This window comes from Trichechus manatus, unplaced genomic scaffold (genome assembly GCF_000243295.1).
Source record: "Trichechus manatus latirostris isolate Lorelei unplaced genomic scaffold, TriManLat1.0 scaffold00006, whole genome shotgun sequence".
Lineage (NCBI taxonomy): Eukaryota > Metazoa > Chordata > Mammalia > Sirenia > Trichechidae > Trichechus > Trichechus manatus.
Window position 1 is genome coordinate 145,021 of NW_004443942.1, and position 15,496 is coordinate 160,516.

The 15,496-nt window shown below is 44.5% G+C and overlaps 1 protein-coding gene across 1 annotated transcript; it reads right to left on the minus strand.

The window, feature by feature from the left end:
* Positions 1 to 351: 351 nt before the first annotated feature.
* On the minus strand, positions 352 to 10,461 carry NLRP10 (NLR family pyrin domain containing 10). The gene is given in 8 exon segments (XM_004369819.2): positions 352 to 492; positions 1,006 to 1,039; positions 1,041 to 1,258; positions 1,260 to 1,331; positions 1,333 to 2,030; positions 2,033 to 2,599; positions 3,780 to 4,067; positions 10,446 to 10,461. Coding segments are annotated over 8 exon segments (2,034 nt in total).
* Between the last annotated feature and the right edge of the window lie 5,035 nt (positions 10,462 to 15,496).

Genomic DNA, 15,496 nt, shown 5'->3' on the forward strand with positions numbered 1-15,496 from the left:
TCCACCAGCAAAAAGATTATGACTCACTGAAGGCTCAGATGATGGTTAGCATTTTTAGCAATAAAGTAGTTTTTAATTAAGGCATGTACACTGTTTTTTTTTTAGATACAATGCTACTACACACTTAATAAACTACAGTATAATGTAAACATAACTTTTATATGCACTAGGAAATCAAAAAATTCATGTGACTCGCTTTATTGTGGTGGTCTGGAACTGAACCCACAATATCTCTGAGGTATGCCTGTATCTAATTCTCTCTTCATTTGTTCCTCTGTCCTTCCACTCCTTCTAGAACCCATTAGTTTGATCTCTCATCTCCCCATTCTTTTTTGCTTTCTCTGTCTTTCCCTAATGCTCCTGTCCCTCCACCCCATCATCACTCTGACCCTTCAGCTCTATTGTCCCCACTTCTGTTCTTCCCCATCTGACTGCTCCTAACTTCCTTGTCTCTAGTTCCTCAGTCCCTTTGCCTTTTCCATTAGAAGCCCCCTGTCATGGATCGAATTGTGTCCCCCCAAAAAATATGTGTATCAGTTTGGCTAGGCCATGATTCCCAGTGTTGTGTGGTTGTCCTCTATTTTGTGATTGTAATTTTACGTTAATAGAGGATGAGGGTGGGATCGTAACACCACCCTTACCCAGGTCACATCCCTGAACCAACGTAAAGGGAGTTTCCCTGGGGTATGGCCTGAACCTTTTATCTCTCAAGAGATAAAAGGAAACGGAAGCAAGCAGAGAGAGGACCTCATACCACCAAGAAAGCAGTGCCAGGAGCAGGGCACATCCTTTGAACCTCAGGTTCCTGCACTGAGACGCTCCCAGGCCAAGGGAAGATTGATGACACAGACCTTCCTCCAGAGTCGACAGAGAAATTGTTCCCTTGGAGCTGACATCCTGAATTTGGACTTGTAACCTACTGGACTGTGAGAGAATAAACTTCTCTTTGTTAAAGCCATCCACTTGTGGTATTTCTGTTAGAGCAGCACTAGATGACTAAGACACCTCCTTTTGTGTCCCTGCTGTATTATCTTTGCCCACAAGAGGACGTTTTTTGCTCCTCTTCATTCCCATTTCTCAAGCTGGTTTTGACAGAAAATAAGTGCCCCACGTGGGCCCTCTTTTCATGTGACTGTGACATCTTAAATGATGCGTCACTCATCTGAACACCCTTCACCAGGTTCTTGATTTTAGACTCATACAGGGAGAATTCCAAATCCCAGGTGCTGTTATGCATTATAGATTTCAGTTGTTTTTTCAAAATACTTCAGATCCTGCATTATCCAGGAAGAAATTCTGAAACAGAACTTTAGCTCCAAATTCGAGGAGCTAGCTATCTTCTTTCAGTATGTCCAATAAAAACTGCATAATGAGGGTCATATCCTCATTCTTTGTCTCCAGCAGCCTTTCCAGCTCTCTGCAGGACTCCTCTCCCAGCTGGCTGTGGTCCTCTTTCACCATTTGGGACATGGCATAAAAAAATTCCTGGAAGCTAATATGGTGGAAGCTGTACATCTTTTTGATGTCAAGCTCCTCTTGGTAATCGTTACTGCTCAGGAAGGCAGCAAGGCCGGGCCCATCTACGTTGTGCTTCCTGAGGTTGGCTTCTTCAAATAGGGCCCTCTGGTGCTGGATCCCCTCAGCTGCCAGGGAGCATAGACCCCTCAGGACCCTGTGCCGGGGAAGCTCCAAGAAGTCCCCATTGTCATTGGGTGGCAGGAAGGTGGAGACATAGGGCATGTAGATGTCAGTGTTCCTACTGAATATGTCTGAGACTGCCCTGCCTCTCTCCATCTGCTCCTTTAGCCATGAGCAGACCACCCAGCAAATACCTGGAACCTGGCACGCTTGGTAGAGAACATCATTTCTTTGTACAAAGTCAAAGGCATTTCTGGCTTGCTTCTCATCTGTGAAATAGGAGCTGAAATACCTTCTCCTCTACTCCTCAGAGAAGCCTAGGATATGGACATGATGTGGTTGCTCCAGCAAGCACCCCGGATTCTTCAAAGCCAGGGGCTGAGTGGTGATGAAAGGGAGGACTCAGAAAGAATCTTTTTCCTAATTAGAAGATGCAGCAGGTCCTCCATGAGACTCAACCTTGGCCTCATCAACTTACCAGCAAAAGGCCTCTGCAGCTTATCAAAGCCATCCAGGATGAACAGGAGCCGTTCTGGCTACCTAGGAATCTCTTTGACAGGTGCTTGATTATCCCCACAACACCAGAAGAGGAGCTGGTCTAGCTCCCACTCCGGCAGCAGAATCACTTCCCTGCGGCTAACGTAAAAGACATAATCAAATTGGCTTGAAAACAGGCTACCAGTGGCCCAGTCCAACACCATTTTTCTTGCCAGGATTGTCTTTCCAGTGCCAGCAGACCCCTGAAGCACCACTGTGGGCTTGTGGAGCTTTTCCCCTGGATCAAACAGAGCATTCACCATGACCCAGTCTAGCTGCTGCTCCAGGGTAGGACAGGCAGGTGGTTCTGAGATCCCTGGGCTGGACTTGGCCACCAGAAGCAGCTGGTTATAGTTGCCATTGACTCGCCATTCTTGCCTCTCCTCTAGGCAGTGCACAAACTCTCGGTATCTTTCTCTGTAATCTGAGCCAGACAAGTGGGATATTAGGTGGTGAGACAGAGAGGAAAAAGGAGAAAATGGGCCTCTCAGACTCTGGATTCTGTCCTTTTGACTCATCTTCCATGCTCTCTAAATTGTACCACCCCGAAGATTACAATTCTGGCTTCATGGAAAGGGACAAATTTTCATGTGTGTGTGCATGTGTGTTGCACATGTGTACATCTGTATAAGTGTGTAAGGGTGTGTGGATATTTGGGGAATGTAAGTGAATGCTTGCATCCATATGTGTTCATGGTAGTATGCTTAGGGAAGCGTGTGTATTTCTGTGTAGGGAAGGCATGTTAATGTGTGTCTGTAAGTATGCGTTTAAAAGAACATGTGTACGTGTGAAAATCTCTGTGTGTGAGAATATGTGACTGCATGTTCATGTGAAATATCCCCATTTGAACAGGTGAAGACCAAGAGAAGGGATGGAAAGGGAACCCGGGTGATGATGAGATAATAAGAGCCTATTCTTGGTAAAGGATGGGCCAGAAGCTAAAGACAGACGAGCTCTGGAGCAGATGTTGATTATATTGAGCCCTCCCATTTCTGTATTTCGTAAGAGTTCTCAGAAGGAAAGGAGGCCTATGAGAGAGAGCACAGGTAGCGATGGATCCCCTGGCACCCCAACAGAAGGGATAAGAGGCCATTTAGGCTCCATGTCCACCTCACCCTCTAGGGTAATGTTAGTCCACTATTCTATGACAAAGCAGGGGCACAGGAGAAGACGGTCCTCCATGAGAAGCAGCCTGAACTGCCTGCCAGGAGAGGAACTAGAAAGGTTTGACCCACATGCCCTGATGGCATTTCTTTTGGTTAGTGGAAATCTTTTCATCAATGCCATCCCAGATCTCTAAGCCCCTTTTTTCATACTCTTCCCTTCTGTGGCACTACAACTGGAGGTGTGGGGAGGAGCACCATGACCACTCAACACTGTAGTCTTTCTATAAATAACTCCTCACCCTCGGCTTGTGCCCTCCACTCAGTAGTTGTCAGAGACCTCAGCTGGGGACTACCTAGGACACTAGGGCACTGGCGTTTCCCCAGGCAAGGTCAGAGGGCAGGGGTGATAAAAAGCATAAATTATAGGGAGTCTCTGGATATGCCATGGAAAGGGGCCCTGGTGCCATCCTGACTTCCTCTCTTCCCTGCTGCACTCACCATTCAGACAAACATGGTTGAGCTGGTCCACGAGTTCCAACAGATTCATCTTTTTCAAGCCCTTAAGCACCACTTTCACAGCCTTGTGTGCTCCATACATTAGAATGAGTCGACATGCCAGGTCCACTGGACTCAGGCTTTTCAGCTCCTCTCGGGCCAGCTGCCGATGACCATTATGCTGGGTCATGTTCTGCAAGTGGAACTTTAATGTCTTGAAGTTTTCCTCCTCAAGGTCATTCAAGGCAAACAGCAATGCTTCACAGGGGTCATGGGCCAGGGCCATGGTGACTGGGGTGTGGAGTCAGTTTCAGACCAGTAACCTAGAGAAGGGAGTGGAGGACAGGTCCCCGCTGAGAGAAGAGCAGTGTGAAGGCACCTCAGCCGCCCTGCATTCTAGGTGCTTGGCAAGCTGCTGCTCGGAGGCCAGGGTTAAGAGGGGTTTGTGCAGAGTCCCAAACAAAGTGAGTGATGAAACAGCAGGGGAATCCTCCTTGTCATTCCCTCTACGACTCTTTGCCAGGTGATGTGTGATGGTGTAGGAATATAGGTAGGGAGGTGTGTGGGTGTGTTGATCTCTCTCTCTCTCCTTCCCTCCCTCCCTCTTGCACACGTTGTTTATTAGGCCCTGTCTGCCTCCTTAGACAGTTTGGATTTATATATATATATATATATATATATAAATTTTTAAAAGCAAGCCTGTCCCTTTCTGGCCCAAAAGTGAAATTGTGCACTACAGATTAATAAGTAAGCACAATTAAGCCTTGTGTGCCTTGCTTACTGTAAGCCAGTGTATACCATACTTACTGGTTAATCCATCTCTGACTGGAGACATTTGTAGATGCTGAAGTAGCAGGGAAAAAAAGAGCAGGATCTTGAGTTGTTTAAAATATGGAACTAAAATGTTGCTAGGGTGGCTGTCTTCAGAAGAAAGGAAGCAACAATTAATAGAAAGTTTTCAGAGTCTGGAATCATACCTACAATCTAACACCAATGGAGAATCCATCTCATGAGTACAATGTCTGAGAGTGCTCAAAGGGATATTTGAGAATGGGGAAGGTTGCTGAGATTCAAATATCAACGTTTCAACTAGACATAAATAGGAGAGAGAAAATGTCGGGAATATGTGAGGACACAAGAGAATTTGGCTGCAAGTCACAGGGCAGTTGGGAAAAGCAGGCTGTGTTGGAACTGGAGCAATGTCTAACAAAGCCTCAGGCTGCATAAGCAAATCTCTGCTGTCTCCTAAGCTAATTCAGGAAAGAGGAAGAGAAGACAACAGTGGTGCCTGCTAAGATCTCAGTTCTAATGTGGGGAGTTGGAGAGGAGGTGGGAGTGGCTCAGCTCCCTGATGCTGGATGCCTGGAAAGCAGGTCTTGAGACTGAAACAGAATAGGTCCTTTACTTCTGACCAGATAGCTCCCCAGCCCAAGCCACCCAAGCCCACTAGATCACTTCTGTTTGGACGTGCTGGCATTAAAGGATAGGTGTGATCACCCAGACACCTGCCCTTTGGAACCTAGACCCTACCTAGTACAATGTGGGGCTGGAACAGATGAAAAACCTCCTAGGGCACTGTGAAGCAGAAACACCCACACATTCTGTCAGTAGGAAGAGCAACTGCTCACCAGAGGAGAACTTGACCTCATTATTCCATATATTAACATTGAGAAATAAATGAGGGACCAAAGGTATAAACTGTTCTGGCACCAAGAGAAAAAGAGCCCAGCAGATTCACAGTCCCCCCTCTCTGAAGCCCCTAGCTCTTTTCTGCAATTGCAGTCCAGACTGGGCAGTTTGTCTAGAGAGGCAAAGAGATTCCAAAGAAAATGGACCACCTTTGCCATTGCACCATTTCTTTAAGTTGTTGAAACTACTGAAGGATGTCCTCCACCAAAACAAAAGAAGGGGGAAGACGTAAGATCCATGAAATAGGAATCCAAACAAGGAGAAAAACGGTCCTAGAAGGCAGCTGTTCAGCTCATGTAGAGAGCTGAGAGCCCTGAAGGCTCTAACAGGGAATGGATTTCTCCAGAAAGAATGTCTCCAAGGAAGAAAAAAAGAAAAGGATTGACAGACTAACTAATATGATTAACCTGAAAAATTGTACTCAAAGCTATTGGGAAAATGTGGGGAAAACTAGCAATAAGAACCAAGAAAATGAGACAAATGGAACTAAAATAAGGAATTACTAACTCTAAGAAAAGCCAAACAAAAGAAAGGAAACATAACAGTAAACTACAATACTCAGGTGTGAATAATGTTTACATAGGAATAATGATGTAACCACTGAATATTGATCTAACTAAAACTATAATATAACCATATTGAAAGGGTGATGGTGGAAGAGTTAAATGCTTGTGGGCTAGAATAGGCAGTCCCTAGATAATGCCTAAAATTAGTTAATCAGAAGGTTGTTGTTAGGTCCCATCAAGTCAATTCCGATTCATAGCGACCCTATAGGACAGAGTAGAACTGCCCCATAGCGTTTCCAAGGAGCAGCTGGTGGATTCAAACTGCCAGCCTTCTGGTTAGCAGCCAAGCTCTTAACCACTGTGCCACCAAGGCTCCATAATCAAAAGGTAGCAGCATACATATACTGTTTAGAACTGCAAAGATGTAAGAGACAGAAATCTAAAGTAGAGTTCTGAGAATTCTCCCTCAGGGAAGAGGGACTGGGGGCTAGTGGGAAAGGATGGAGCAGGGAATTACTGTGTTTATGCATATGCTTTTTAATAGTACTTGACTTTTAAAACTCTAAGCATGTTTGATAAGATAAAGTTAATTCAACAAAGAATGGGGCTAAAGAAGTGGACATAACATGTATAGACAAATCTTTCAGAAAGCTTGACAAAAAGCAGTAGAGAGGTAAAGAGGTGACTTGAGAAATGTGGGGTCAAGAGAAGGTTTTCTTTGTTTTAATATGCAAGGGAGTGGAATATATTTGAATACTGAGGAAAGAAATCCAATAAAGGTAACAGATTAGAAAGAGAAGTAACAGAGGAGTGAATTGAGAATGTGGATTGAAACAGGATTCAATGCAAAGGCAAAAGATGAGCCTTTAAAAGGAAGAGGAAGGGAACATTCACCACAGAGAAAGACAGGTCTGTGAGTTTTGTAGTAAGGCGAGGGTGGTTGTGTCTGGTGGCCCTTCTGCTCTCTATGGCATCTAAGTAAGAGTCTGCTAAGAGTGAGAAGGCAATGGGTAGTTGAAGAGGGGAGAAGCTATGAGGTGACTGCTTGGGGGCTTCTCTCCTGAGTACTGTCCTCCTCCTCCAAGGCCTCCCTCACATGTTTCTCAGCAGGTACTCCAAGTGTCCGGAGGAACAGGCAGGAAGGGGAACTGGTCTGTCCCCAGAGCCTTATCTGAGGCTGGAGACAGCAAAAAGGCAGCAAAGAACTAAGCCTAAGAGATCAAAATAAAAAATAAAGTGAAGACACAGCCTCATAAATAGAGTGGCAGAGAGAACAAAGAGGCCACTAACGGTAAAGCCCTTGGGTCTGCCTCCCCTGGAAGGCTGGAGGTCCAGATCCAGAGATCATTTTGGGTCACACCTGAAGGAAGGTGAAATGAGATGCATAAGAACCAATTTTAATTGGAGGGTGGAAATAGGAGATAAAATGAATTCTCCCTTCCTATTAACCCTAGCCTGGCTATGGCCAGAACCGACAATGGAGCAACTGAGTCCCCAAAAGAGGAGTGGGTACAAAAGAGGCAGAGAGCAAAGGATGGAAACAGTCAGAGATAAAAAGAGTCATCAGAGAGATACAGAGAGGCATAGAGAAATGAGCAGAAAAAAACAGAAAGAGATGACGCTAGCTGTGTATATGAGTCTCTCCCTCTCTCTCTCTCACACATACATGGTATGCACACACGCTCACTCATTCTATACACAGGGTTTTTCTTGACAGCAAACTCTCAAGAAAAAAGGGGTAACCAGAAAGATTGTGGAGGATTTGGAGTTTCTGAGCCAAGCTACTAGAGTTCCCTGCTTTTATTATGATCTGTCCCCATCCGGGAAACACTGTTGGCATAGTGGTTAAGAGGTATGGCTGCTAACCAAAAGGTCGGCAGTTTGAATGCACCAGGCACTCCTCGGAAACCCTATGGTGCAGTTCTACTCTATCCTACAGGGTCGCTATGAGTCAGAACTGACTCAGCGGCAATGGGTTTTGTTTTGGTTTTTTTTGTCCCCATCCATGGAAGCAGATACCAAGGCAAAGTTGAGTACAGATCTTAACCCTTCTGCTTCTAAGCTTCTTTCTGCCTAGCACAGGCAGGATCCCCTACCCTAGTCCATTAAAAAAACAAACAAACAAACCTGTTGCCATCGAGTCAATTCCAACTCAAAACAACCCCATGTATTACAGAGCAGAACTTCTCCATAGGGTTTTCTTGGCTGTAATCTTTATGGAAGCAGATCTCCAGGCCTTTCTTCCATAGTGCTGCTGGGTGAGTTTGAACTGCCAGCCTTTAGCTTAGTAGTCAAGTGCAACTCCATACTCTTCTATACAAGGGGCCCTTTGAGATGGTGCCTCCAGGTCCTCACAATGGTCACCATCTTTCGTTTTACACCCTGGTCAGTTCTGATGGTATTAGCATGGGGTTGGTCAGCTTAAAGTTCCCCTTAAGGCAGTGGCCCCATAGCCATGTGTTGGAGATACCTGTCTCTGCTGCTAGAGGCTGTCTTTTCTCAGGGAAATGCTACATCTCCTTGGAGGAGAAAGAGGCCTTCAATCTCCCCAATGATCTGATCACTGCTAGGAAGGCTGGGGCCTTTCCACCAAGACAGTAGTCAGAAGAACAGGCAGGCTGGCAAACCATATGTAAAATTGCAGCGGTCATCCATAAGGCTGGACAACTCTGACTTTTGCTCTCTACAGCATGTTCCTGAGTCGCTGGGGTAAATCATATGTCCTAAGCCCTCAAATACATCTCTGTGTTCAGGTAGAATGGGCCGTGCTGTGGCCTGCATGCGGTTGCCTCTCTGGGGCTTACTCCCAGGACTGAGGTAAACTTGATGAGGGTGCAGCCTGCACTGACATAAAAGGGCCTGTGATGAGATGAAGCCAGGTGTGGTGAGGCGAAACCCAAAGAGGCCAAATATAGCATCACCAGTGGGATAAGGATGAAACCTGCTCAAAGAGAGAAGCTGGAGGTCAGAGCCAGAATCTGTTAGGAGGGGCGATACCTAGAAGCAAGAAGTGGAATTGAATTCAGGAGGAGACAAATTAGTCTCCCCAGGAGATAGAAAGCAGAGATTAGGAAGAGTTAGCATCAGACAGAGGTGCATTGTGATATAAGGCTGTAAATTAACAGTTAATAACATCTGAAATGCACAGTATGTGTGAGCAAGGAGCTCTATGTTAACTCAATCACAGGGCTGGCCTACAGCGTACAGAGGCATAAGGAATACAATAAAGCAGTGTAACTCTAGGCTTAGGGTCACCTCTTTAGCCCAGCATTCTAACTCTGATAATCATGACAATAGCCATCCTTCTCTAATCTTTTTCTTTACTCAAGAATCAGTTGTGAACAGGAACCCTTATTCACTTTGGATGAGAATACAAAATGATACAACTACTTTGGAAAGTAGTTTGACAGTTTCTTATAAAGTTACACTCTCCCCTACCCTATGATCCAACTATTCCTTTCCTAGGTATTTACCCAAGAGAAAAGAAAACATACTTCACAGAAAGACTTAATACATGAATGATCATAGCAGATGTATTTGTAATAGCCAAAAACCAGAAGCCAATCAAGTATCCATCAACGGGTGAATGGATAAACACATTGTGGTACATTCAAGCAATGAGATAGTACTCAGTAATAAAAGGAATGAGCCACTGATACATGTAACAACATAGATGACTTTTAGAAACATTATTCTATGTGAAAGAAGCCAGATACCAAAAAGTACACACTGTATTATTCCAGTTATATGAAATTCTAGAATATGAAAACTAATCTGGTCTATGCCCAGAGGTGAAGTGGGGCATTGGAAAGGGGAACAGGGCACTTTTGGGGTGAAGGAAATGTTCTGTGTCTTGATTGTACTGGTGAATATACTGGTATATACATTTGTCAAAACTTATCAAGCCATACACTTTATTGTACAGCAGTCTAGTGAATATAAATTATACCTCAATAATGTTGGTTAAAGTAGATTTCATTCTACTTAGATCAACAATCAACATTCACGGAAGGAGCAGTCAAGAAATCAAGTGATGTGTTATTGCATTGGGTAAATCTGCTGCAAAAGACCGTTTTAAAGTTTGAAAAAGCAAAGATGTCATTTTGATGACTAAGGTGCCCCTGACCCAAGCCACAGTCTTTTCAATCACCTCATATGCATGTGAAAGCTGGACAATGAAAAAGAAAGACAGAAGAAGAATTGATGTATTCTAACTGTGGTGTTGAAAAATATTGAATAAATCATGGACTGCCAGAAGAATGAACAAATCAGTTTTAGAAGAAGAAACACAACAAGAATGTCCTTAGAAACAAGGATGATGAGACTTCAGTTTGCTTACTTTGGACATGTCATCAGGAAAGACCAACTGCTAGAAAAGGAAGGACATTATGTTTGGTAGAGGGTCAGTAAAAACAAGGGAAACCCTTAATGAGATAGATTGACACAGTAGTTGAAACAATGGACTCAAACATACCAATGCTTATGAACATGTTGCAGGACCTGGCAACATTTTATTCTGTTATACATGAGGGCCCCTATGAGTCAGAGCTGACCTGATGGCAACTAACAACAATGTTGATTAAATTAAAAATAGAATGAGTCCTGATAACTAAATTATGTAACTTCTAGTATCGTAACTGATACTGGAACCTGCCATTCATCTACAAGTGGACCCTGTAAAGGGCAATCTCTTTAAGGCATTGCTGATCTCACAAAGACAAGAGAAGTATGCACAGACCATTGGGGTGGATTATTCAATATGCAAGGTAAGCACGGTGCTTACCTTGCTTACCAGATCACCTATGGTGAATAATTTCGCATTTTTCACCACATCATTTTGCTTCTAGGTATGGCTGGCATCTGTCTTTCTTCCAACCCCACAGCATCTTCCTATAGAATCAAAGCCTCTTTTCACATTTACAATCCCTGACAAGGACAGATTACCCAGTAAGCAAGGTAAGCTTTGGCTTGCTTATGCTGATTTACTAATCTATAGTGACCAATTTCACAAGGGTTTCACGTGTGAAATTGGTCACTACAGATGAGTAAGTCAGCACAAGTAAGCCCATAGGATGTGGTGAAACCCATGTGAAATTGGTCACCACAGATTAGTAAATCAGCACAAGTAAACCCGTGTTTACCTTGCCTACTGGGTGATCCACCCTTGGGACCACTCACTCCCTCAACCAGGATAGTCAAGCATGTTCCACAGGCAGCCAGAAACCCAGAGTAATCTCTGTACAACACATTTCTATGTACAAGAGGGACAGTCCATTGTTCTCTCTCCCCACTCCTTCTGCCCTTTCCCTGAAAAACCTGAGGCTCTGAGTTTTCTGTTCACAGGGAGCAGCCTCCCTGGATCCCTCAGTCAGCCATTGAAAAGAAAGCAGCCTGTGTCTACGCACTCCATGATTCTTGCCAATTGGCTTCTGTGGAAAGGTAATGCCAATGATCTCCTCCTGCCCCTGGGCTACACGGCTGCTGGAAAGAAATCACAAAACCTGGCCAGCTGGTTCTTGTACAACTTGAGCTCACCAGACTCAGTTTGGCCCTCCCATAATTGATCAAAGCCTTGGATGGCTCTTGATGGCTCACTCTCAGCGTGTCTTGCAGACACTGTCCGTTCCTCCAAGCTTAAACCCCGCTCTGACATTGCCATTCTCAGCAGATCACCTTGCCTCCACTTCCTGGGGTGGGGGTGGGGGGTCAGTGTCATTTGATAGGAGCTCCCCACAACCTCTCTGCTGTCTCCAACTCAAAATTTATCTGATTCTTTATCCATTGCCTCCTTCCCTGTCCAGAGAGAAAGGTCTTAAGGTCATTCATATAAAGGCAAAAGTGAGTTCTTGAAGGTGAAGTATCCGCACTCAAGTCAGATCAATATGTTGACAGACAGTCCCATGGGTGCGGGTGATCAGTTTGGGGCAATAACACCTCCTCATTTGGGCTGGTTCTCTCCTCTGGCTTTCACCCATGAGATGATGTCAGGGGACCAACCCTGGCCTAGGCATACCCCCCACTAGGCACCATAAGAGAGGACACAGGCCAGTACAGCCTCTCCAGCATGTCCCTCATCCTTTGCAAAACCATCCCTTTCATCGAGGCTTCTCAATCCGGGCCCTCCTTCCTGCCGTATTTCATTAGATATTGCCTCTGGCTCTCACTTATGTATTCAATTTCTCTTTCCTGCAAATCCTTACCTACAGTTTAAAATATACTTAATACCCTTCCAGCCTCAATTGTCCTGCTCTCAGTCCTGCTGTTCCTTAAATGTCTCCTTTTCTTCCCAGGCAACTTCCTTGAAAGGATAGCCACACCGTTCACTTCAAACTCGTCACTCTGTCACACCTGAATTCTGGTTTATGTGTCCACCTTCCACCCAGTTCCACTGACCAGTTTTCTATTAGGGTTGCTAAAGACACCAGGTTATCAAAAACAAGAGCCACTTTTTAGTCCTCCTCTGATAGGCTGTTAATTTGTGTTTTGGGGAATTCAAAGAAGGAATGTGTGCCCACCGAGAGCGTGATGGGAGCAGGATCATAGCAATTCTAATTATGCCTTGGGTATAAACGTCAGAGTGAAGAAGTCCAACTTCATCCACCTACCTTGACAGCCAGATTAGCTGGGACTTAACCTAATTTAGGAGTTTACAGGTTTCCTTACAGACAGATGTTCCAAACCCATTGCCATCCAGTTGATTCCAACTCATAGCGACTCTATAGGACAGAATAGAACGGCCCCAGAGGGTTTCCAAGGATCACTTGGTGGATTCGAACTGCTGACCTTTTGGTTAGCAGCCAAGCTATCATCCCCAGTATGCCAGGAAGGAAACTGAGGCACAGAAAAAGAATTGTAGCTTATCCAAAGTCACACAGCAAGTTAGGACCAGAATTCCTTCCTATCATTATAGTAATAATAATAGCTACTACTTAATAATAACTACTGTATATCAGACATGTTCTAATGGCTTTACAAAGCATTGCCTCATTTAATCCTATCCCAAAATAGACTAGTATATCCAACTGCCTACTCCACTCTAGCATCTAATGGACATCTCAAAGGTGACACAAAAATAAACTCAGGATCTTTCCCCAAAAACCTGCCCCACCTGTAGCTTTCACTATCTCAATTGATGGTGATTTCTTCCTACTAGTTGCTCAGCACAAAAACTTGGGGTCGTCATCCTCTTTCATACATCGCATACAATTTCTCAGAAAATCCTGTTGTCTCTTCCCTCAAAATATATCCAAAATTTTCCCATTTCTCACCATGTTTATTGCCACCACCCTGGTCCCAGCCACCATCATCTCTTACTTAGATTACCTCAGTAACCTCCTAACAGATCTCCCTGCTCTGCCTCTGACACCTCCCTCTCCCGATGTCACCACTCCCCCCCAACCCCTGCCCACTCTATTCTTCTCAAAGCAGCCAGAGCTATCCTTTTAAAACTAAGACAGATCATAACCCTCCCCTGCTCAAACCCCTGCAATGGTTCCCCAGCTAACTCAGACTAATAGTCAAAGTCTTTACCAAGGAGATCCTTAATAATCTGCCTCTTACCCTCTACTTAGGGGTTCATCTTCTGCTACTCTCCCCATTGATCTTAACATTCCAGCCACCATATGGCCTCCTCCAACACACCAGGCCTGCTCCTGCCTTAAAGTTTTTGCCCTGGCTGTTCCCTCTGCCTGGACTGCTCTTCCCAGGGGTATTCAGCTACCTCCCTCCACTCCTTCAAGGCTTCACACAACTCTAGCATTCTCATTGTGACCTACCTTGCTCCCAAAACTCCTAATTCCTCCTTATGCTCTTCTACATTTTCCTTTTTTCATAGTACTGGTGGGGGAATATAATTAAGCACAAAATCTAGTCCCAGTCCAGAAAACCTCTCCACAAATGTAGAAAAGAAGGAAGTTTTATTATTGAGTAAGAATTAAACAGAATGTTTTGCAGCACAGGCAACCTGCTAAAGAGCTTGCAAAGACAGAAAAGAATCAGACCTTATATATAGCTAGATGGATACAGCCCATTACATTCATATTTTCAAGATAAAATAGTTAATTTTCTAGTATCTTTATGGCAGGATACCTGAAGTTATACTCATCTCCTTCCAGGAAACTGGGAGGTAGTGTAGTGATCTTCCCTAATAATTACATTTCAAAAGAGATGGTTGCTAGGTCCTTGAGGAAACATCTTTGATTTACGTACTTTTCAAAGAGACAGAGAAAGAATTTACAATTTAGCCAAAGTCGTTATGAGTCGTAATCCACTCAATGACAATGGGTTTTATGGGTTAAGTGAATTCTGAAAGAAAGGAGAAAGAGGGGAACCTCCTCCCAAATTTTCAACAGGGAGAATTTAAACCTCTTATTTTCAATTTGTATTTATCCTTACAGCACTTAACATCTAAGTTATTATACAGACAAGGAGCCCTGGTGGCACAAAAGTTAAGCACTTGACGGCTAGCAGAAAGGTTTGCGGTTTGAACCCAGTTGGTGGCTCTGGGGGAGCCAAAAAAAAAAACCAAACCCATTGCCATCAAGTCGATTCTGACTCATAGTGACCCCATGGGACAGAGTAGAACTGCCCCATAGAGTTCCCAAGGAGCACCTGGTGGACTCAACTGCCAGCCTTTTGGTGAGCAGCAGAGCTCTTAACCACTACCCTCTAGAGTTTCCCTCTGGGGGAGAAAGACCTGGAAATCTACTGCTGTAAAGATTGTTGTTGTTGTTGTCGTGTGCCCTTGAGTCAATTCTGACTCATAGCCGACTCTAAAGGAAAGAGTAGAACTGGCCCATAGGGTTTCCTAGGCTGTAATCTAAGGTACGCCTGATCCAAGCCATGATGTTTTCAGTCCTCTCATATGAGTGTGAAAGCTGGACGATGAATAAGGAAGCCAGAAGAAGAACTGACTCCTTTGAACTGTGGTGTTGGCAAAGAATATTGAATATACCATGGACTGCCATAAGAAGGAACAAATCTGTCTTGGAAGAAGTACAACCAAAACGCTCCTTAGAAGCAAGGACGCGAGACTACGTCTCACATATTTTGGACACATTATCAGGAGGGATCAGTCCCTGCAGAAGGACATCATGCTTGGTAGAGTATAGGGTCAGTGAAAAAGAGGAAGACCCTCAACGAGATGGATTGACACAGTGGCTGCAGCGATGGGCTAAAGCATAAAAACGATTGTGAGGATGGCGCAGGACCGGGCAGTGTTTCGTTCTATTGTACATAGGGTCGCTATGAGGCTGAATTGACTCATCGGCACCCCTACAACAACGTTTACAGGAGCAGACCGCTGGGTCTTTTCTCCTGCGGAGCTGCTGGTGGGTTTGAACTGCTAACCTTTCGGTTTGCAGCCGAGTACTTAACCGCTGCGCCACCCAGCCTAGCAAACCCTGTGGAGTAGTTCTACTCTGTCATATGGGGTCACTATAAATCAAAATTGACTCCACGGCACCTAATAACAACTGTATTGGATAGTTACTTATCTTTCCCCGCTAGAATGTAAGCTATTTAAGG